Here is a 22,010-nt window from a genome sequence, read left to right as displayed (position 1 = left end):
AATACCTCCCCCCAGTCCTGCGAGCCCCCCCCTTCCGCCTGGGCGGACGGGAATCCCAAAAAGTCCGTGGCGTCAGAGCTGGTGGGGGTAAAAACGTTCTGCCAATCTGCTCCTTCCTCTGACTGGGTGGATCTCGGTGACACCCATACCTCATCCTCTGGTTCCTCAAACTCCGCTTCCCAGCGCCATGGTGAGCTGCTCTCCCGTGCCTCCTCCTCCTCCCCCTCCCTTTCCATGTGCCAGGGCTTGGGTCTGTGGGGAAAGAGGGCGTGAAATTCTTCCACCAAGAATTCCTCCTGTATCTGAGTGGCTGGGACCCATTCATTCTGGGACGGTGGAGCATCCTCCCATGCCATGAGGTACTCCAGTCCCCCCACCCCCCACCTTGAATCCAGGATGGCCGTGGCCTCATTGAGTTGCTCCCTGCCTTCCCTCTCCCCCCCTCCCTCGGGGGTTTGTTCGCTGTCTCGGAGCCTGCTGCTTTCCCTGTACGGCGACAGCAGCGATCTATGAAACACTGGATGCACCCTCATGTCCTCTGGCAGTGCCAGCCTGTATGCCACCGGGTTTACCTGTTGCGTGACCGTGAAGGGGCCCAGCCTTTTGGGTGCCAGCTTTTTGCACCTCCCTCTGGTGGGAAGGCCCTCCGAGGACAACCACACCTTGTCCCCCACCCTGATGACCTCCCCTTGTCGCCTGTGGCGATCTGCCCCCTTTTTGTACGCTTCCTTGGCCCTCTCCAAGTGTTCTCTGAGCTGCTGGTGCACCGTCTCCAGTTCCTCTGCCCAATCCTCAGCCTGTGGGCCCTCCTCCTCCTCCTCCTCCCTCTCCCTCTCTGGGAAAGATCTGAGGTCGCGCCCGTAATTGGCCTTAAAGGGCGACACCCCTGTGGAGACGTGCACTGCATTGTTGTAGGCAAATTCTGCTAGTGGCAAGCGATCCACCCAGTCCGTTTGCCGCTGGCTGACGTAGCATCTCAGGTACTGCTGCAGAATGGCGTTGACCCTCTCCGCTTGTCCGTTGGTCTGCGGGTGTCTAGCCGTCGACAAGCTGACCTCCACCTGCAGGAGGTTCATGAGCCGCCGCCAGAACCTGGAAACAAATTGGCGGCCACGATCCGAAATAACCCTTAAAGGTAATCCATGCAGTCTGAAAATGTGATCAACAAACAGTTTGGCTGTCTCTTCTGCCGAGACTGCCCTGGCACACGGTATAAAGTGACACATTTTGGACATAAGGTCCACCACCACCAACACTGCAGTCTTACCCCTGGACGAAGGCAGATCTGTGATGAAGTCCATGGACACCACTTCCCACGGCCTGTGTGGTGTGGCTAAGGGCTCCAGCAACCCTGGTGGCGCTGCTCTGACCACCTTCGCCCGCTGGCAGGTGGTACAGCCCCTTACATAGTCTCGAACATCTTCCCGCACCCCTGGCCACCAGAAGTGTCTCATGACTAGGTGAGCGGTTTTGTCCCTTCCAAAATGCCCCGCTGTAGGGTTGTCGTGCATCTGCTTGAGGACCGTACGTCGAAGCTGTGTGGTGGGTAGGTACAGCGCACCCTTGTAGAAAAGCAGCCCTCTGCGTTCTGCAAAGTCTTTTGCCTGCTCCCTCCCCCCTCTCAGTTCTCTGAAGATGCGGTTGGCAAATTCATCCGCTGCCGTCAGTGCTGTGAGTTCTGCCTCGCTCACCACAGCTGCTCCGCAGGACCATGCCGACGGGGGGAAAATGTGCCTTGGGGCTGGTGGCGCCTCCTCCTCCATGTACTCTGGCTTGCGGGAGAGGGCATCCGCCCTGACATTCTGCTCCCCCGGGATGTAGTGGATGGAGAAGTTGAAGTTCGAGAAGAACTCTGCCCACCGTATCTGCCGCTGGTTGAGCACCCTGGCAGTTCTCCAGAACTCCAGGTTCTTGTGGTCTGTGCACACCTGGATGGGGTGCTTCGCGCCCACCAGGAAGTGTCGCCAGTGCTGGAACGCAGCGTAGATCGCAAGAAGTTCCCTATCAAACACTGTGTAGTTGCGTTCAGGCTGTGTCAGCTTCCTGGAGAAGAAGGCACAGGGTCTCCACTCCCTGTTGGCGTCCAGTTGCAACAAAATTGCGCCCACAGCTTTTTCAGAAGCATCTGTCTCAATGCGTAGGGGCGCGTCCTGCACCACATGGAACAGGTTTTGGTCTGAGGCGAACACTCTCTTGAGGCTTTCGAACGCTGCTTGCGCCTCTGGTGTCCACTTGAACTTCTGCTTGCCTCTCAGGCAGTCCGTGATGGGAGCCGTAACGCGAGAGAAGTTCTTGATGAACTTCCTGTAGAAGTTAGCGAAGCCTAGTAGGCGTTGGGCATCTTTGCGCGTCCTGGGGCTGTGCCAGTCCAGGATGGCCTGCACCTTGTCCTTGTCCATCGCCAGCCCCTTGTCTGACAGCTTGTAGCCCAGGAAGTCCACCTCTTTGGTGTGAAACTTGCACTTCTCCAGCTTCACATACAGGTGGTGCTCCTTCAGGCGTTGCAACACCTCTCTGACATCTTTCACATGCTGCACTGGGTCATTCGAGTAGATAAGGATGTCATCTAGGAAGACCAAGCATTTCCTGAAGAGGAGGGACCCCAGGACGTGGTGCATGAAGGCCTGGAAGCATGCTGAGCCCCCTTGCAAACCGAAGGGCATCACCAGATATTCAAAAGAGCCCAGAGGCGTGAACATCGTGGTTTTCCATTCATCTCCTTCCCGGATCCTGATCAAGTTGTACGCCCCCCTTAGGTCCAGCTTGGTGAAAATCTTGCCCCTGCGTGCCGCTGTCAGGAGATCATCCACTCTGGGCATGGGGAAAGCCACGGGCTCTGTCACCGAATTCAGCCGTCTAAAGTCCACCACAAGACGGCGCTGTTGCGTGTCTTTCTTGTCCACCCAGAAGACCGGGCTGCCCCCTGCTGCCTTGCTTTCCCTTATGAACCCCCGCTTGAGGTTCTTGTCGATGAAAGCGCGCAGATCCTCCAGCTCCTGGTCTGACATGGCGTACAGCTTGGCTGGGGGTATCGTCGCCCCTGGCACCAGGTTGATCTGGCAGTCAAAAGGCCTGTGCGGGGGTAGGTGGTCGGACTCCGCTTCGCTGAAGACCTCCTGCAGGTCCCAGTACTGCTTGGGTATTGCCTCACCCCCTTTGATATGCATGGTGGCCACCGTGGCTATCGGAGGCCCCTCCCCTGGTTGGTGCTGCATGCAATGTTCCAGACAAAAGTCTGACCCAAACGTGATGCACCTCTGGTGCCAACTGATGGAGGGGTCGTGGCGCGCCAGCCAGCTCATGCCCAAGACGATGGGGGGGTCTGAGATGGTGGTGACGTTGAACGCCAGTGTCTCTGAGTGCCTTCCCACCGTCATTCTCATGGGGGGGGTTTGATGTGTGATGGCCCCTCCCAGCAGCTCCCTGCCGTCAATGGTTGCTACGTGCAGAGGAAAATCCAACTGCAAAAGCTGGATTTGGTGCTCTTCTGCAAAGCTTCTCGAGAAGAAGTTGGCGGACGCTCCACTGTCAATTAAGGCGAGGACCGTCAGGGGATAGCCATTTGGGAGCGTTAGCGTCACTTCTAGAACCACTCCTGCTCTGGGAGGGGTGGGCTGGCTCTGCACCTCTCTGTGCGGGTGGGCGGGCTGGGGCTGTTGTCTGCTGACTGTGCCTGGCTGCTGCCCCTTGTCTCCTGCAGCCAGGCTTTCCCGTTTCCCTGCTGTGGTGCTGCGTCAGTGGGGGAGGGCACCACCGTTCCCGCCTTTCCTTGCCACTCCCTGCGATGTGGGCAGTCTCTGACGAGATGCTGGGGTGAGTTGCAGAGAAAGCAATTCCCGCCCCTTCCCTCCTTGCGTCTTGGCGCCGCTGGGGTTTGAAAAGCCCGCGCGCGCGCGCTATCAATCTGCATGGGCTCCTGGTCCTGGCTGGCTCCAGGCGTGGCCTGAAAGGGTTGTTGAGGGAGTGGCTTCTCCTGCGACCGTGGGAACCAAGCCCGCTTTGCGCGCGTCGCTTGCTTGTCGTTCCACCGGGATTCCTGCCTCACCCCCACCGCCAGAGCTGCTTTGCTCAGCTGATCCATAGTACTGGGCTTTGGACCTCTCGAGAGTTCATCCTTCACCTCCTCGCTCAAACCCAAGTAAAACGCAGCTTGCATGGGAGGCGAATCCAAAACCCACCCCAGTCTGTGCACCAGCATGGTGAATTTCGCCCAATATGCGCGAACTGTCATATTTCCTTGGCGTAAATTATGCAGTTCCTCCTTAGTCTGGTCCAAATGACTATCGGACGAATACATCGTCCTCAAACCTTCTAGAAATTGTTGGACATTTTTCATGCAAGGATTCTTGGTTGCGATTAATGGTCTTAGCCACTCCCTGGCTGCTCCGGTGAGATGTTCCACAATAAACGCTACTCTGTGCTCATCATCGGGGAACTCATTCTGGTGCAGCTCAAGAGCATACACGATCTCAGTCTCAAAGCCCTGAAACTCCTTCGGGTCTCCATTGAACTTGCTTACAAGGGTCCCTGCTCTCCTTCCTGGCAGCACTTGGACTTGGGGAGCCCCTCCCGCCTTGTTTTTCTCTGCATCCAGCTTGTTTTGGAGGTCTACCGCCACCGCCCTTAAATGCTGCTCTTTTTCCTGGAGCTCTCTCACCTGTTCCGCAAGTTGTAGCCGGTCGTCCTGGACCTTCTTAGTCTCCTCTTTAGCTGCCTTCAATTCTCCCTGCGCCTGCAGCGACAGCTGTTGCAGTTCTAGCTGGGCTTGCTCAGCGATCTGCCGCCACTTCTCCGCCTCGGACACGCTCATCCCGGCAACTCCGAAGTAGCCCAAAAATGATTAGGAGGTTGCTGTCACAGTGGCCGGAGTGGACTACTTCAGAGTAACGACGCTACGCAGCTCTGCATTTTATTCTTTTATTGGTGCTGCGTATTTACAGTGCTCAAGTCATTGCTATTTACACGGAGCGATGTTGTCAGTCGGTTTCAGAACCTCCTAATGGCTTTTGGCGCGTCTTTCTCCAACACAAAAGCTTTGGCAGACCCATCCTCTTGCCCCTCCTCTTCCTGCGTAATTCTGGAGTTGGAGGGATGGGTCTTCCCCCCTTGCTTGCCCCTTCCTGTCCCACCTGGGACCCTGGCTCCTCTACCTTGCCTGAGCCTCGGACACGACTTCCTGCTTCCCCACTGGAATCGGAACTCTCCCTGCTTTCCCCTTTGCTCGGGGACGGGCTTGAACTCAGGAGGGGAGGGACTTCGCGATATCCCCTGTCCCTCACAGTCCGTATAGTTAAAGCTATGGTTTTCCCAGTAGTGATGTATGGAAGTGAGAGCTGGACCATAAAGAAGGCTGATCACCGAAGAATTGATGCTTTTGAATTATGGTGCTGGAGGAGACTCTTGAGAGTCCCATGGACTGCAAGACGATCAAACCTATCCATTCTTAAGGAAATCAGCCCTGAGTGCTCCCTGGAAGGACAGATCCTGAAGCTGAGGCTCCAATACTTTGGCCACCTCATGAGAAGAGAAGAATCCTTGGAAAAGACCCTGATGTTGGGAAAGACTGAGGGCACTAGGAGAAGGGGACGACAGAGGATGAGATGGTTGGACAGTGTTCTCGAAACTACGAACATGAGTTTGACCAAACTGCGGGAGGCAGTGCAAGACAGGAGTGCCTGGCGTGCTATGGTCCATGGGGTCATGAAGAGTCGGACACGACTAAACAACTAAACAACAGCAACAAAGGGCGAAGCATTTCAATACTGAGTTTGCAATGTGCTCCTTTCTGGTAAACCGCAAAGCCTCTCCAACCCTCTATCCAGTTCTGCCTGCTAGTCCAGAGCTCGGACCCCTACGCCAGGCATTCTTTTCTCCTAGCTTCCAGCCTCTATACCTTCAAAGGTTGTAACAGAGTAAGTTTCTGTGCTTGGGCTTGTAGTATTTCACTTGGGTCTTACCGCATTTCCCGTCCTGCTGCACTTGTCCTGTACTGCAGGCGTCATGTCCTTCAGCAACAACTTTAGCTGCTCTCTGAGCCACTTCATACTCTGTCCCAGAAAACTGAATGTAAAATTGCTGTTTGTTAATAGATTTCCTCAAGGCTTTGATTGCCGACTGTAGCTTCTGCTCCATCCTTTTCCTCAAACAGTCGACATTACAGGTGTCTAAGTGGAGAAACGGTAAGGAAACCAAATCCAGATTTAGAACAGACACAGGCACCCTAGTATGACTTGGGAGAAATAAATAGACACAATAATTAAAGTATGTTAGATGTCTCTGCAGCAGCAATGGTTGGATTATCCTGATAAGGAAATAAAAGAAACATCATAAGGGGAACCACTCCCAGAAATGTTTGACAAGGCTGAGTTTTGTCCGTCCTGTTATATTATGTGACAAGTTCTGTGGGGTGCTCCATGTGTGAATGAGGCTCAACTGCCAGATGATGAGATAAAACGATTTCTTATACCTTTTCCTGCAATGATGTCACAGGCCTGGTAACTATGCTGACCTGAAATAAGCTTACCTTCCAAGTCCCGGACTGCAGAATCTGGGACCGGCAGCCGTGTGACACCGGAAGTTGTGTCGACGTAACTTCCGGTGTCGCTTTGCCCTTCTATGGGCACCAAAAATGGCCGCCGCCCGCTTCGAAAGTCGCTTGTACGCATGTCAGGAAGTGTGTCAACGCAACTTCCGGTGTCGCTCTGCCCATCTATGGGCACCAAAAATGGCGGACGACGACACCGGAAGTCGCGTCTATGCACTTCAGGACATGCGTAGATGCGACTTTTGAAGCCGGCGGCGGCATTTTTGGTGCCCATAGAAGGGCAAATCGGAAAGAAAAAAAATGGCCACCGGCAGGAGAAAATAACGGAGAAAAACGGGAGACGAAGTGATACGGGGGACCACTGGGAAAAGGTAAGTAAAAACGGGGGTTTCCCGGGGAAAACGGGGTACTTGGCAGCTATGGAAATAAGAGGGTGTGTGTGAGTGAGTGAGACAAGAGATGGGGCCTTTTCAACTCTGACGTCTGGTTTGTGGAACTTCCTTCTTAAAGAGGCTCGCCTAGCATGGTCTTTTAGCCTCCCTTTGGTGCTGTTTAATTTAAAAAATGTCCAGGATTTAAAGCTGGCGCTTTGCCCATTCATACTTATTTATTATTGGACTATTAATCGCCCTGGGCAATTTGTTGCTGTGCTATTGCATTCATTTCTTTAATATCTTATGCTGAATGCTGCTCTGAGAGGTAAGATTTAGGAGTGGCTAATAGTATAAATAAAGAAAGAATCTGTCACTGCAGCATCAGTAAGTTACAACCGCAGCAGCAATCATAAAGGAACACAAGAGTGGCATTTTTATTTAGAGTATGTAAATCTTGCCACAAAAAAAGCACCGTCTAGTCTAGTGTGACCAAGGAGCAAGGATGGAGCTATTATACATTTAGGAGGAGGCTTTATTCCCCGTGGGGGTGGGGTGGGGGTGGGTTCACTGGGGGCAGGGACCAGGTTTAGTCCTGCTCCCTCACCCATGTCCAACAGCAGACCCCTTTGTTCCCTATAAGTCAAAGGTTTCCATCCATGATTAAGGGAAAATGGAAAGGGGAATAATGAAGAAGAATAGGAGTTTGGATTTGATATCCCGCTTTATCACTACCCTAATGAGTCTCAAAGCAGCTAACCATCTCCTTTCCCTTCCTCCTCCACAACAAACACTCCGTGAGGTGAGTGAGGCTGAGAGACTTCAAAAAAGTGTGACTAGCCCAAGGTCACCCAGCAGCTGCATGTGGAGGAGCAGGGATTCGAACCCGGGATTCGAACCCGAGTCCACTGCTCCTAACCACTACACCACACTGGCTTGGGGCAAATCTCCACCCTAGAACCAAGATAGTTCATCCTTTACTAGTAAGAGCTCCCACAGAGGGTGCAAAATGTTTGTAAAAAAAAAACATGTCACACAGTATACTATAAATAATAGTCATAATCATAATAATAACATTGCAAGTTTAGAGTGAATCTGCCACAGAAGTAATTCTTTTTTGTTGTTGCTCATGCACGAAGCAGGCAGGCAATTATTAAAAAATCCAACATATGCTAAACGCAGATGCTTACCTTCCAAGTCCCGGACTGCAGAATACGGGACCGGCAGCCGTGTGACACCGGAAGTTGTGTCGACGTAACTTCCGGTGTCGCTCCGCCAATCTATGGGCACCAAGAATGGCCGCCGACGGCTTCGAAAGTCGCTTGTACGCATGTCAGGAAGTGTGTCGACGCAACTTCCGGTGTCGCTCCGCCAATCTATGGGCACCAAAAATTGCCGCCGCCGACACTGGAAGTCGCGTCTATGCACTTCCGGACATGCGTAGATGCGACTTTTGAAGGCGGCGGCGGCCATTTTTGGTGCCCATAGAAGGGCAAATCGGAAAGAAAAAAATGGCCGCTGGCAGGAGAAAATAACGGAGAAAAATGGGAGACGAAGTGATACGGGGAAAACGGGGGTTTCCCGGGGAAAACGGGGTACTTGGCAGCTATGCGCAGATGGTCTTTCACAAACCTGAGACTTCTTCTGACTTCATCTCCATTTCAAACTCAGCTGTGATGTGGGACACTTCCTTGGATGGCGATTTCCGGCCTCGGCGTTTCTTCTTAGAGGAATCGCACTTGAGGTTCACAAAAGTTACCTGGCAGTTGTCTGTACAAGGGAACTGGCCTCCTTTGCATAAGTGAAGCAACATGGAAAAGAAATCAAGGGGCAGGCTAGCATGGCTGCAGTTGCATCCGTAACACCTGTGCAGCAGAATCTTGATTATCAAAACCTCAGGTATCTGAAACTTCCACTTATTCAGTGAATGCCCCAAAAGAAGCTTTACGCCTACTACTAAAATAGAGCTCAGCCTGGCAATGCAGCTTGCTCCTCCTTCTGCAGAGCCACTGTTCCTGAGCTTCTCTGCTACCAGTGGCCCAATATGGAAAGAGGCGCTGGTAGCAGAGGGATCCAGTTGGTTTCACTCGCGATATCCCGCCAGATGAAGCTGCCATTGCGGTCTGCCCCAGCAATACAGGTCCTGGACGATGTATCAATACATTGCCCCAGCCGCGTAGCTAGCCGCTTGGGTGCCCGGTGCGGTGGGGCAAGCTGTCCATGGGGGCGGGGGGCGCTGCGTGGAGTCTCTCTGCTGCCTCCCCCTCAGCTGTAGGGCAGCTGAGGGAGAGGCGGAGGGCAGGCGCAAGCCCCACGCTCCCGTTTCATGCAGGCGCCCAAGACACCACGTCACCCCCAGGAGAGACGCTTGGTAAGGCCCCACGGTAAGTGCCGGCTCCCACAGTGTGGCGCCCAGTGCCAGCCATGGTTCGTTACATTTGCTGACTGAACTAAAAAGTTTCATGAGCCCAATTTTTTATTTTTAAAAACTCATATTTTTGTCATTTTGTCACCCCCCCTCAGGGCGCCCGCACCCACCACACTCCCCTTTCTCCGCCACTGCATTGCTCAGGCCTAATTACAGCCCCCCCCCAGCAATGACATTTATTTAGAAAGGCCCTCCAACAAAACAAGCACTTGACATAGTAAATCACCAATCACATCCAAAAGGTGAAAAGCTGAGCTCAAAAGTTACTGCCCATCCTCTTATTTATTTGCCGAATAGAGAAAATCCAGCAAGGAATTTTCTGCTCACGTACCCCACATACCTATAACAGCCTGCTGATTTCCAACATCTTTCATTTTTTCTTTGCTGCGAGGTCTTAAGTGACATTTTGCATCCTTGATTTTAAAACGAGCTTTCTGCTTGATGGGTGGCGCTAACATGTCTAGAGAAATAAAATTAAAAGTTTTCAGTCGGGCTGTATTTTTAAAGATACCTAAAGACAGGCCTGGATTTTTTAATTTTTTTTTTTTTTTTTGCAGATTAAACGAGGTATAAACTGTCTTGAATTACTTCACAGGTTTCATACCGCAGATAAGGGAGTTAGAGACTACTTTTCTGCATGAAGAATAATTCCTAGCTGGAGTACAATGAGATGCAGGGGATGGGAAAATGGAAGAGGGTCCTAAAAGAAGCCCAGCAGCTGAAAAATGCTCCACCTCTTCTGAAATATCAGAATAAATCACAATATGGAAGACTGCAAAGAAACCTGGGGAGGAGGGATTATTGGTTTGTTGTCGTTCTTATTTTCACTATGTATTTTGTGGTTTTTATATTGTAAATTGATGTTGTGAACTGCCCTGAGATCTGAGAATGAAGGATGGTAGACACATAAATAAATAATAATAATATAATATAATAATAATATTGGCTGTGACTCCTGGAAGACCAGTTTCCTTCCTTGCGGGCCTTTTATGTCCTTTTAAAAGGTGGGGTTTTTTGGGGGGGGGGTTATTGGGTTGCTGTTTTTATTTTGATTGTGTATTTTGTGGTTTTATTTTTTATATATATTTTGATTTTATTCTGTGAGCTGCCCCGAGACCTCCGGGTATAGGGAGGTATATTAATTCAATAAATAATAATAATAATTTCCCCACCTGGCTTGGGTGGGCCGTGACTCCAGCTACAAAACTCTTGACTCCAGCTACAAACTTGCTTAGCGGAGTTTGTTGCTGTTACTAATTTTTTTGTTATCTATATTTTCGGATCTTATGATTTATGTGGAAATTGTGCAATTTGCTTGTGTACCTTCCGATGTTCTGTTTATAGCTTATGACTACCGTTGTAATTATGTGAATCTTTCCATGTTGCAAGCTGCCTTGAGCATCGCTTTAACTATGGAAAGGCAGCATACAAATAAAATGGTGATGGCGATAAACAGCCCTTTCCCTCTGTCTCAGATCACATGGGGAAATCCAGCCAAACAAGGGTGAGGAGGGCTGGAGTCAAAGGTTGTGCTGGGAGCCAGAAGGGGAATTCTGGAGGCTGAGCAACTTTTCAAGCCAGCGGTCCCCATCCTTTCTGTATACATAATGGAAGAAGATATAATAATATATAATAATAATAATAATTTATTATTTATACCCCGCCCATCTGGCTGGGTTTCCCCAGCCACTCTGGGCGGCTTCCAACCGAATATTAAAACAGTACAGCATTAAACATTAAAAACTTCCCTAAACAGGGCTGCCTTCAGTTGTCTTCTAAAAGTAAAATAGTTACTTATTGCCTTGACATCTGCTGGGAGGGCGTTCCACAGGACGGGTGCCACTACCGAGAAGGCCCTCTGTCTGGTTCCCTGTAACCTCACTTCTTGCAATGAGGGAACCGCCAGAAGGCCCTCGGTACTAGATCTGAATGGTGGGGGTGGAGACGCTCCTTCAGGTATACAGGACCGAGGCTAATGGGTGTTTGGGAGTTACAGTACATCTATCACCAAATTCTACAGAGCAATACTTACCTGCACAGCTAGGAAGAGTGCTATTGCGTTTCTGAAGCGACTTGCCTTGCTGCCCTGGCACTCCACAGCTTACTGAATAACTATTCTCTGTGTCTGAGCAAAAGAAAAGAAGAACACACCACAAAATATACTGATGGAAGGCATATCTTTCATTTATTCCTCTGAGTTAAGGCCAAACTTTTGTCCATTGCTCAGAACTTTTATTTATTTATTGATAGGCATTACCAGGGACCCAGGTGGCGCTGTGGGTTAAACCACTGAGCCTAGGGCTTGCTGATCGGAAGGTTGGCGGTTCGAATCCCTGGGACAGGGTGAGCTCCCGTTGCTTGGTCCCAGCTCCTGCCAACCTAGCAGTTCGAAAGCACGTAAAAATGCAAGTAGATAAATAGGAACCGCTACAGCGGGAAGGTAAACAGCGTTTCCATGTGCTGCTCTGGTTTGCCAGAAGCGGCTTTGTCATGCTGGCCACATGACCTGGAAGCTGTATGCCGGCTCCCTTGGCCAATAATGCGAGATGAGCGCGCAACCCCAGAGTCAGTCACGACTGGACCTAATGGTCAGGGGTCCCTTTACCTTTACCTTTACCATTCAAATAGTGTCTTGTGATCAATTATGCGGGGCAGGACTTATCTGTTGTTTTCCCAAGCAAATAAATACTAATCTAAAAAGACCTTCCTGCAGCATATATATATATATATATATATATATATATATATATATATATATATATATATATACACACACACACACACACACACACACACACACACACACACACATACATACACACACAATTTTTGGACCTGAATAAAGCCAGGAAAGGAATTTAAGAAAACTAATATGTTCTTCAGTACCAACCTGGGAGAAAAAGGGTATTGGATGGACATGATAAGAAACAGCTTTCAATCCCTCCCAATTTGCTGCAGACCAACTGGGCCTTTGGAGCTGGCTTGGCATTTTGAAGGCATTTCACCATCTCTGAGGAAGAAGAAACAGGAAATCACTGGTTCAGATAATGTTTGCACTCTGCAGGATTCTCCAGTTAAGCTCATTCGTTTTTCAGACTGGAGTGGCTAAGCAGAGGGAGCATGTAAGCCTCAGGCCTTCGCTTGAGGGCAAGGATGATCTCCTCCTCCATAAAACCACCTCATAAATACAAAAATTTATGTGGAAGCCAATCAACTCTGGATACAAAATGGTATAACAAATTTCCATTTCAAATCTTAACACATGTGTGCATTATTTTAAAAGGTGATATGCATTTTTGAGAACCGACCAGAAGCTGTCACCTGTATCCTCAGACAATTGAATTAAATAGACACAAACTGATACAGGATATTAAAAGTATTTAAACTTGTGATTGTCTTCATTATCCTTTTCAACTCTGCAATTGGTTTCAAGTTTGACACAAACTCTTAAACGGCTACTAAACCAAGTCTTTACCCAACAAAGTATTAAGGACCCTAAAACATCTTTATGTGGCTTTTGTGGGCCAGTATAAACATCTTTTGCATCTACTCCATGAGCTTTCTAGCAATACTGCTGCTAAAATCAGAGTAGGACTCTCAGGCTCTTTTGACAAATACATTTCCAATAAAACAAGAAGTTAAACAAAAATGCATTCTAATTCCCATGCTCTTCAACCTTTTTCTCACAGCTATAATTCTAAGGCTGAATCTCTACAACTGGACCTCCTAAGACAGGCATAGGCAACCTTGGCTCTCCAGATGTTTTGGAACTACAACTCCCATGATCCCTAGCTAACAGGGCCAGTGGTCAGGGATGATGGGAGTTGTAGTTCCAAAACATCTGGAGAGCCAAGGTTGCCTATGCCTGTCCTAAGACTTCTGTTCTTTTATATATAGACAATATGGTTCTTGTTTTACACAGTTAGTTCTAAAAAGACAACTGTCTAGGCTTGGAGAATATTGTACAGACAGAGAACTAAAATTACCATATTTTTCCACATATAAAATGACCCTTGTTTTTTTGAATCCAAAATTAAGAAAACAAAACCCTAAAATAGAAGTGAAAATCTGGACAATCGGGGGGGGGAGGGGAGCAGAAAGTTGTTGAGCTTTGTTTTTGAGCGAGATTGCCCTCAAACCAATGGGCAAGAGGCTCCCAAGCAGGATGCTCTGGGCTGGGCCATGCTGTGAAGCCAACCAAGCCGAGGAAAAAAGGAGAGAAGTTCAAGGAGAGGTAGCTCTTGCTGGACTCTTCCACTCAATCTGCCACAGCCTGTCTTCACACGCCATTAGCACATAACAAAACATGTACAGTGGTACCTCGGTTTATGAACACAATTGGTTCCAGAAGTCTGTTCATAAACTAAAGCGTTCATAAACTGAAGCGAACTTTCCCATTGAAAGTAATGGAAAGTGGATTATTCTGTTCCAGACGGTCTGCGGAGTACTTAAACTGAAGTGTTCATAAACTGAAGCGAACTTTCCCACTGAAAGTAATGGAAAGTGGATTAATCCGTTCCAGACGGGTCCGCGGAGTACTCAGCCTGAACATAGCTGCCAAGTTCTCCCCTTTTTTAAGGGAAATTCCCTTATGCTGAATAGGCTTCCTCGTGAGAAAAGGGGAAACTTGGAAGCTATGAACCTGAAGCGTACTTAACCCGAAGCATGGGTGTAATTGGTTCCAGAAGTCTGTTCATAAACTGAAGCGTTCATAAACTGAAGCAAACTTTCCCATTGAAAGTAATGGAAAGTGAATTAATCCGTTCCAGGTGGGTCTGCGGCATTCGTAAACTGAAAGTTCGTAAACCGAGGTGTTCATAAACCGGGGTTCCACTGTAGTATACTCCTCAGAAATAGCTTTCTCAAATTGTGTTATCCAAAATTACAAAATTGCAAGGACTGGGTTTCCTATTACATCTGTTGCCCTTGGAGTTTTCTGCCATGCAATTTTATATATTTAATATATCAAAAGGCTGCTCGTCAGTGAAAGAAGTGAAAAAAAGAGGAAGGCGCCCTGTTCCAAAATGTTACCTACCAATACAATCCTTTTTATTCCAGTGCAACTTCTTCCCCGATGGACATACACATTCGTAACTTCCCATTGTATTAAGGCATCCATAGTCACAGCTCCCATTGCTGATACTGCATTCATCAATATCTGAAAGTACATTTAAATGAATTAGTGTTGCACTGTAAGTAAATACCATCGGGTGTGACTATTCCTTCCTGTTGTCTGTCCACCAGAACTGCTTTAAGTTAGATTATTATTTTCCTGATTCCATGTTCATCCTTGTTGTGGACTCCAGAGTTGGTGCAATAGTAATTGTGGGCCATGCCTATTTTTTTTTTTTGTCTCCCTCCAATCCTTGCAAAATTCAAAACCTGACACCTAGACACTTCTCTGCTGAATGACCACATTTTCCCTCACAAATGGCGAGGACGCTTGTAGAACTGAATGAGTGTTCTATGGCTTTTCTGCTGGCAGAATCAGAGACTGGTAAGGCCTTAATGTGGGGCCGTGACATTGCATAGAAAGAAAACGAAGACTAGTCAAGAAACAGACCTTGAAGGGAAGGTCAAAACTCTGCTTGCAACAGCTTACACCTCAAGGCAGGGCCGTCTTAAGCGCCTCTGGTGCCGTGGAGCGACGGATCCCTCCGGCGCCCCCCCGCCCCGTTTCCCAGCACGGTGGGTGGGTGGGCGGTGCTGCTGCGTGGCAGGTGGGCAGGCACAGTGCGGTTGCCGTGGGCGCAGCTGCGTGTCGAACCGGCGGACCAGCCGGCCAGCGGGCGGGCGCAGCTCGCGACCGCCCTGCACCACCGGGGGTCTACCTAGAGCCGGCCCTGCCTCAAGGAATCCTAGTACCATAGAACTGTACAGTTGGAAGGAGCCCCCAGGGTAAACTAGTCCAACCTCCTGCAATGCAGGAATCTCAACTAAAACAATCCCCGACAGATGGCCATCCAACCTCTGCTTAAAAACCTCCAAGGAAGGAGAGCCCACCACCTCCTTAAGGGATCCATCCTACTGTCAAACAGCTCTTACTGTCAGAAAGGTATTCTAAACCCTGGCTGCTAGTAGAAGACAGCTTTAATTAAAGGTTTAAACTGTAGTTTAATATTGTCCAAAGAGCTGTCAGGGCAGGTGTTGGAAGCAGGGCAACAATAATTTGCAAAGTGTCAGTGAAGTTAACTCTCTGTTCAAGGAAACAAAACAGCTCAGGCCTAGTGAGCACAGAAACTCTTCCCAGTAGGTCTTGCCCCAATGACCCTCCTTCCCAAGCAAGCTGAGGACTCAGCTATGTTAGTAAAGAAAAAGCGTTTTACAGTGGTACCTCGGGTTAGGTTACCTTTGGGTAACGTAACTTTCAGGTTGCAAATGTGGCAAACCTGGAAGTGTATACTTCTGGGTTCCATTGCGCGCACTTGCGCAGATTCGCTCTATCGCGCCACACGCGTGCCTCTTTTGCGAACTTTTCGGGTTGTACACGGACCCCCAGAACTGCATATGTGTTAAAACACTGTGACACCAGATGGCGCTGTGGAGTTCCATCCATCGCCAACGTGATTTCCCACTTTGAGGTTTTACAACATGTTTTCCTGAAACACTTTTTTGATGTTTCTAGATCCAGCCTGAGTCTCTGACGCCTTGTCTATCTCTGCTCTGACCACTTCATACCTCAGACCAGGAAAGAAGGGAGATGGTCACAGCAGGACAAGGAGTTTCCCTGGATTCTTCAGCAGTCAGCTTCATCTCTGCCTATTGGCCCCACTCCTCTCCGGCCTCTGATTCTGCACTACTCTCTGCCACAGACTCTTCCTGCCCACTAAACCCTGTTGCCTCTTCTGCTTTTCTGACACCTACTCCTCCCAGTCTGCTCCCTCTGACCACTCATCATCATCTTCCCACCACCAGTCCCTGGGTTCTGAGCCTTCTTCCCCTGGGGGAATTTGAATTTGCCCTTTGCCTCTAAGGCACACTGCACCCTGGCCTACTTAAAGCAGTGCTAATGGGAAAGAGGAGAGAAGCCCAGCCAGCTGTTGGCCTACTCTCTAAGTCAGGCACCCCCAAACTTCGGCCCTCCAGATGTTTTGGACTACAATTCCCATCTTCCCCGACCACTGGTCCTGTTAGCTAGGGATCATGGGAGTTGTAGGCCAAAACATCTGGAGGGCCGCAGTTTGGGGATGCCTGCTCTAAGTCAACCACAGACTAGGAGCTACGTCCCTATAATTAAGGGCAATCAAGACAAGAATTACACCATGCCCACAGATCTGAATCTCTAGTTCCAGAACTTATATTCTGCTTTGTATCAAAGCTGCAGGCACTGTTGGGCACCTAGTTTTGGCCTGCTCTCCTTAGATCAGGCAGATTACCTTGCTGAGACACTGAAGGAGAAGCATTGTCAAGCGGATAAAGAATGGGCAGGTGCCAGGTCCAGGTGGTTTCCCGGTCATAAAATCCCAGAATTGTAAAGTTGGAAGGGACCCCCAAGGGTCATCTAGTCCAACCCCCTGCAATTCAGGAATCTCAACTAAAGCATCCATAGCAGATGGCTATCCAACTTGCAGGAGAAAGCTCCTGCAGCCAGTCAGAAGCCCCATCGGACATTCGGGTTCCAAAAGGAGGTTCGCAAACTGGAACAATCACTTCCGGGTTTGTGGCATTCGGGAGCCAAAACATACGAGTTCTAGGGCGTTCAGAATCCAAGGTACGACTGTACTCCAAAGCAGGGAGTTGATACTCAGGGTCCCTTCCAACTCTACAACTCTTATGATTCTATTATCCCTCTTAACTCTGCAATTCTAAAGTCTTATGTCACTAAGGAAAGAATGAAAAAAGAATCAAACTCTCCAAACCTCCGCAGTGCGTCATTCCATACAATGTGTAGCCTTTATGACACAGGCATTCAAAACTCCCAGGGTAGTTGATACAGGTATGGTCGCAGGTCCTTTCGAAGGAGCATTCATCTATATCTTGATTTGGAACAGAAGGGGGAAATGATGTGAGAAATTGTGCATTTAAGTTCAAAATAATCAACATACCTCAATAGCCTATCCATAAGGATCAATAAAAGTCGAGGACAAGACACGCAACACAGTTTTTTGCTGCCTACAGGAAAAGCTTGCACATGCCTCCCACATGCCAACCAATAGTGCATGTTTTGCCTTTGCATTCCCAGGTATGGTTTCCAGGTGAGAAAAAGCTCACATGAAACAGTCTTTAGTTAATTACAAAGTTGAAACGTCTTCCTGCTGCAATGCCCATAATGCCCACAGGGTGTCACCACTGAATTTCAGTGTATCAGGAGTGAAATGTACGTATTTCAGGCAGAGTTTGCATTTGTGGGTTTCAGAAGGAGAACCAACTGAATTTCTGTCAGCTTTGCAATAGTCCTCACTAAGGCAATACCATGGTCCATATGCATTCAGGACGCTGGTATTATAAATTGTGCTTTTCAATGTGTTTCACCCACGTTCTGAATTTCTGGTTTACTCAGTTTGATATGCTTTTGTGTGCCTATGCTTTTGTGTATTTTATTGGTTTTAGATTTTGTTTGAATATGTGGTTGTTTTTTTAAAAATTGTACACTGCTTAGAGATTTATGCTGGAGGCGGTTGGACGATGGATGGCGGCTAACAGATTGAGGTTGAATCCTGACAAGACAGAAGTACTGTTTGTGGGGGACAGGAGGCGGGCAGGTGTGGAGGACTCCCTGGTCTTGAATGGGGTAACTGTGCCCCTGAAGGACCAGGTGCGCAGCCTGGGAGTCATTTTGGACTCACAGCTGTCCATGGAGGCGCAGGTTTTATTTCATTTTTCTGTTGGAAGCCGCCCAGAGTGGCTGGGGAAACCCAGCCAGATGGGCGGGGTATAAATAATAAATTATTATTATTATTACAGTATTATTACTAACAAATCCCAAACAGTTTTGAGAATTAATATGCCCTTTATAAGCTAGGATTTTCTGACAGACATTCTACACCTACAAAAATATCAATAGCATCATTGCTATACTTATTACATGAGCAAAATAATAACATTGACTGCATGTCACACACTCTAAAATGAAAATTTTAATTAGTGTATATACCTTTACAGAAAACCAGTGTTTTCGGGGTTCTAAGCATTATTATTAATTAGTCATTATTATTTATTGCACTTATTAGTCACTTTTTTAAAAAGCAAAAAAGCCTCAACGTAATTTACAAAAAAAGGAACTGTAAGAATTTACATGAATGACCGTGGAATCATGCTACATAGTGATGACTCTGATGCACAGAAGTCTCAGAGATTTTAAAAATTAGATTATAGCTTCCATTGATACTGATGTGTATAATGTCTGCATGGGAGCTATTAGAGTTGACATTGTGCAAAGTGTCATGCGGGCAATGGTGTACAAGCTTTAACCATCACGGAGAACATCTTTTGCAAGCACAAAGCACCTGTTGGATTCAGCTGTTATGCTATGCCAAGAAGGAGGGCCCTGCTAGCAGAACGGTTGTTGCACAGGAAGGCGGCTGCAGCTGGGCTCCAGGGTGACTGTCGGCTTATTAGGATAATTCTAGTTCTGTCCAAACTCTTGTTTTTTAGACTGCCCAGAGCATGTTTGGATGGTGGGACTTCTCAGAGAGCAGCACAAATTCAGTAGTTCCTGAATGATATAATTGTCCAGCTAGATCTATACATCCATAATACATATATCTAAAGATCACTGAGTTTCGGAGAATGGAAATCCTTTCTAAAGTAACTGGTCTACTTAGTAGCTCTGAACTCTTTGGTCCTGGCATATGAGTGTGAAGGAAATGAGAGAGACAAGGAAAAGGATCCATCAATCAAATGTACTTCTGTGTTCCAGCGATGTGTCTCTTTGTAAGCCAGTGTGTTTCTAGTACCTGGATTACATCCACGTATATGTACTTGTCTAGTAAATTTGTCTAATACTAGTTTACATCCGATGATATGAAGTTACAATTAATGAGGGCATCAAAAGAAGCATGCAAATAACATTAGCTATTAGCTTTACACCAAAATGCTTTGGCTTATATTATGTCTCCTGGGGCGACTCCTTTTTATGGTGCATTCATGATCACACAACTGCATTTCCAGTCAGTGAATATCCTGTAATGTCCTGCTAAAATCCCGTAATTTTAAATACATAGTAAGTTCGGGGGGGGGGGTTCTGTCCTGCTTTTATTGTGCAATAGCCCCTCCAGGGAGCAAAACATGTAGCAGCATGACGGAAGAATCGCAGAGCAACCAATAAAGCTGATGAAATCTACCACTAGTGCACTAATACTGTGTCAAGAACATCTTGCAGAATACCCTCGCGACAGAACAGCAGCCTGGAGGGCCCCAGGTAAGGCTATGCAGAAAATGCAGAACACCGGGGAATCTCCCCTGTGCAGAATCACCAGTCCATTGTGAAATTCAGCACTGGCCATAGAAAAGAGAAAACTATTTCAGCCACTTGTTCTGCAGAAAAGGAAGCTTCTTGTGTGGGAAGGGGAGGACACTGGACTCTCTCTTCCAGCCCTCTTCAGATACACGCTCTCAGTCAACTGCTGATTTCAAGCAGTTCTTTGATTTAGTCGGGAATTTGATTGTCAGTTTATAATGCCGCTAGGCTCCCCTCTCTCCTCGTTTACCGTGCTTAAGTTCTGCAAACAACAGGGCTCAAGTTATCATGCTCCTGGTATGCAAGGACTGCTGGTGTATTTGACTTCACCAAAGTTACTAGAAATGGATGTTCGGCAGCTACTGAACGTTTATTTGTGGAATCTGCTAATCCTGGGCAAAAAGAATTTGAACAAACGTGTTGTATGGCATAAGAGGTAGACAGTCTATGGTGGTAAATGACAAGTGTGGCTTTAAGACAACATTTGTGGCCTATGTCCAGGATCTTTGACTAAGTGAACCTGTTAGATCTTATTGGAACCTTTGCCTCCAGTTTGGCAAGCAGCAACCACACACCACCATAGGCATGGCTGGAGACCCTAAAGGTAAAGGTAAAGGTGGGATGCGGGTGGCACTGTGGGTTAAACCACAGAGCCTAGGACTTGCCGATCAGAAGGTTGGCGGTTCGAATCCCTGTGACGGAGTGAGCTCCCATTGCTTGGTCCCAGCTCCTGCCAACCTAGCAGTTCGAAAGCACATCAAAGTGCAAGTAGATAAATAGGGAAGGTAAATGGCATTTCCGTGCACTGCTCTGGTTTGCCAGAAGCGGCTTTGTCATGCTGGCCACATGACCTGGAAGCTGTACGCCAGCTCCCTAGGCCAATAAAGCGAGATGAGCGCCGCAACTCCAGAGTCGGTCACAACTGGACCTAATGGTCAGGGGTCCCTTTACCTTTAAAGGTAAAGGTACCCCAACTGTTAGGTCCAGTTGCGGATGACTCTGGGGCTGCGGCGCTTATCTCGCTCTATAGGCCGAGGGAACTGGCGTTTGTCTGCAGACAGCTTCCAGGTCATGTGGCCAGCATGACTAAGCCTCTTCTGGTGAACCAGAGGCTTAGTCTGGTGAACTCTGGTGAACCAATTTGCCTACAAAACGAAAAGATCAACAGAGGATGCCGTGGCGATTGCCCTCCAAGCTGTTCTTGCACATTTGGAGCAGCGGGGGAGCTACGCCAGACTGCTTTTTGTAGATTTCAGCTCGGCATTCAATACCATTCTACCGTGACGTCTGATAACTAAATTGGGAAATCTGGGGCTCCCCTTATCACTCTGTGGGTGGATACTGGACTTTCTTTCAGATTGCTCCCAGAGGGTCCGGTTGGGCCCTTATATGTCTAACATGCTTAGGACTAACACAGGAACACCGCAAGGATGTGTGCTTAGTCCGCTCCTTTATACTCTTTATACCTATGATTGTGTCGTCGCCCACCCACCCTAGAAATAGGGTTCTCAAATTTGCAGATGACACAACCGTGATCGGGCTCATCTCTGATAAGGAGGGTGAAATGGACTATAGAGATGAGGTGGAGCGGCTGACAGAGTGGTGCAGAGTCAATAACTTGCTCATAAATACAAAGAAAACAAAGGAGCTTGTGGTGGACTTTAGGAGACAGAAGAACGAGGTCCAGCCACTCTTGATTGACGGAATTTGTGTGGAGAGGGTAACAACGTTTAGATTTCTAGGCATTGAGTTACAGGAGGATCTGTCCTGGAGTGTTAATACAAGGGGGCTTGTGAAGAAGGCGCAGCAGAGACTGTATTTTTTGAGAATTTTAAGGAAAAACCATCTTCCACAAAAGCTGCTGCTTGCCTTCTATCACTGTGCCATACAGAGCGTGCTCACGTACGGTTTATGTGTGTGGTACAGAAGCTGTACTTCCCAGGACAGAGCAGGGCTGTGTAGAATTATTAAAACAGCAGAGAGAATTATTGGCTGCCCACTCTCCACCTTAGAACAAATCTATACCACCAGGTACCATAGAAAAGCACTAGATATTTCAAGAGATCCAACGCACCCTGGACACCATTTCTTTCAGCTCCTGCCATCGGGACGGAGATATAGAACTATGCAGGCAAGAATGAGCCGTCTCAGGAACAGTTTCTTCTCTAGAGCGATTTTGGCCTTAAATGGAAAGCCTGGACTTTGAAGTCATCTTATTTTACTTGTTATTTGTATTATATTTACTGTTTTTAATTAGGTTTTGTAATT

General features: G+C 48.1%; 1 protein-coding gene across 2 annotated transcripts in view; it reads right to left on the bottom strand.

Moving 5' to 3' along the window:
* SCUBE1 (signal peptide, CUB domain and EGF like domain containing 1) overlaps nucleotides 1-22,010 on the bottom strand; it is a 202,110-nt gene that overhangs the window by 20,359 nt on the left and 159,741 nt on the right. For both annotated transcript variants that reach the window (XM_060275195.1, XM_035137812.2), the window contains 7 exons: nucleotides 17,203-17,319; nucleotides 14,379-14,501; nucleotides 12,234-12,353; nucleotides 11,376-11,468; nucleotides 9,684-9,803; nucleotides 8,548-8,706; nucleotides 5,958-6,164 (listed from right to left, as the gene is read on the bottom strand). In XM_060275195.1, the coding sequence (XP_060131178.1) occupies nucleotides 5,958-6,164; nucleotides 8,548-8,706; nucleotides 9,684-9,803; nucleotides 11,376-11,468; nucleotides 12,234-12,353; nucleotides 14,379-14,501; nucleotides 17,203-17,319 (939 nt within the window). The remainder of the gene's footprint in view (nucleotides 1-5,957; nucleotides 6,165-8,547; nucleotides 8,707-9,683; nucleotides 9,804-11,375; nucleotides 11,469-12,233; nucleotides 12,354-14,378; nucleotides 14,502-17,202; nucleotides 17,320-22,010) is intronic.

This window comes from Zootoca vivipara, chromosome 5 (genome assembly GCF_963506605.1).
Source record: "Zootoca vivipara chromosome 5, rZooViv1.1, whole genome shotgun sequence".
Classification (NCBI taxonomy): domain Eukaryota; kingdom Metazoa; phylum Chordata; class Lepidosauria; order Squamata; family Lacertidae; genus Zootoca; species Zootoca vivipara.
The sequence above is the reverse complement of the archived record's forward strand: the minus strand, read 5'-3'. Positions and strand labels throughout refer to the sequence as shown.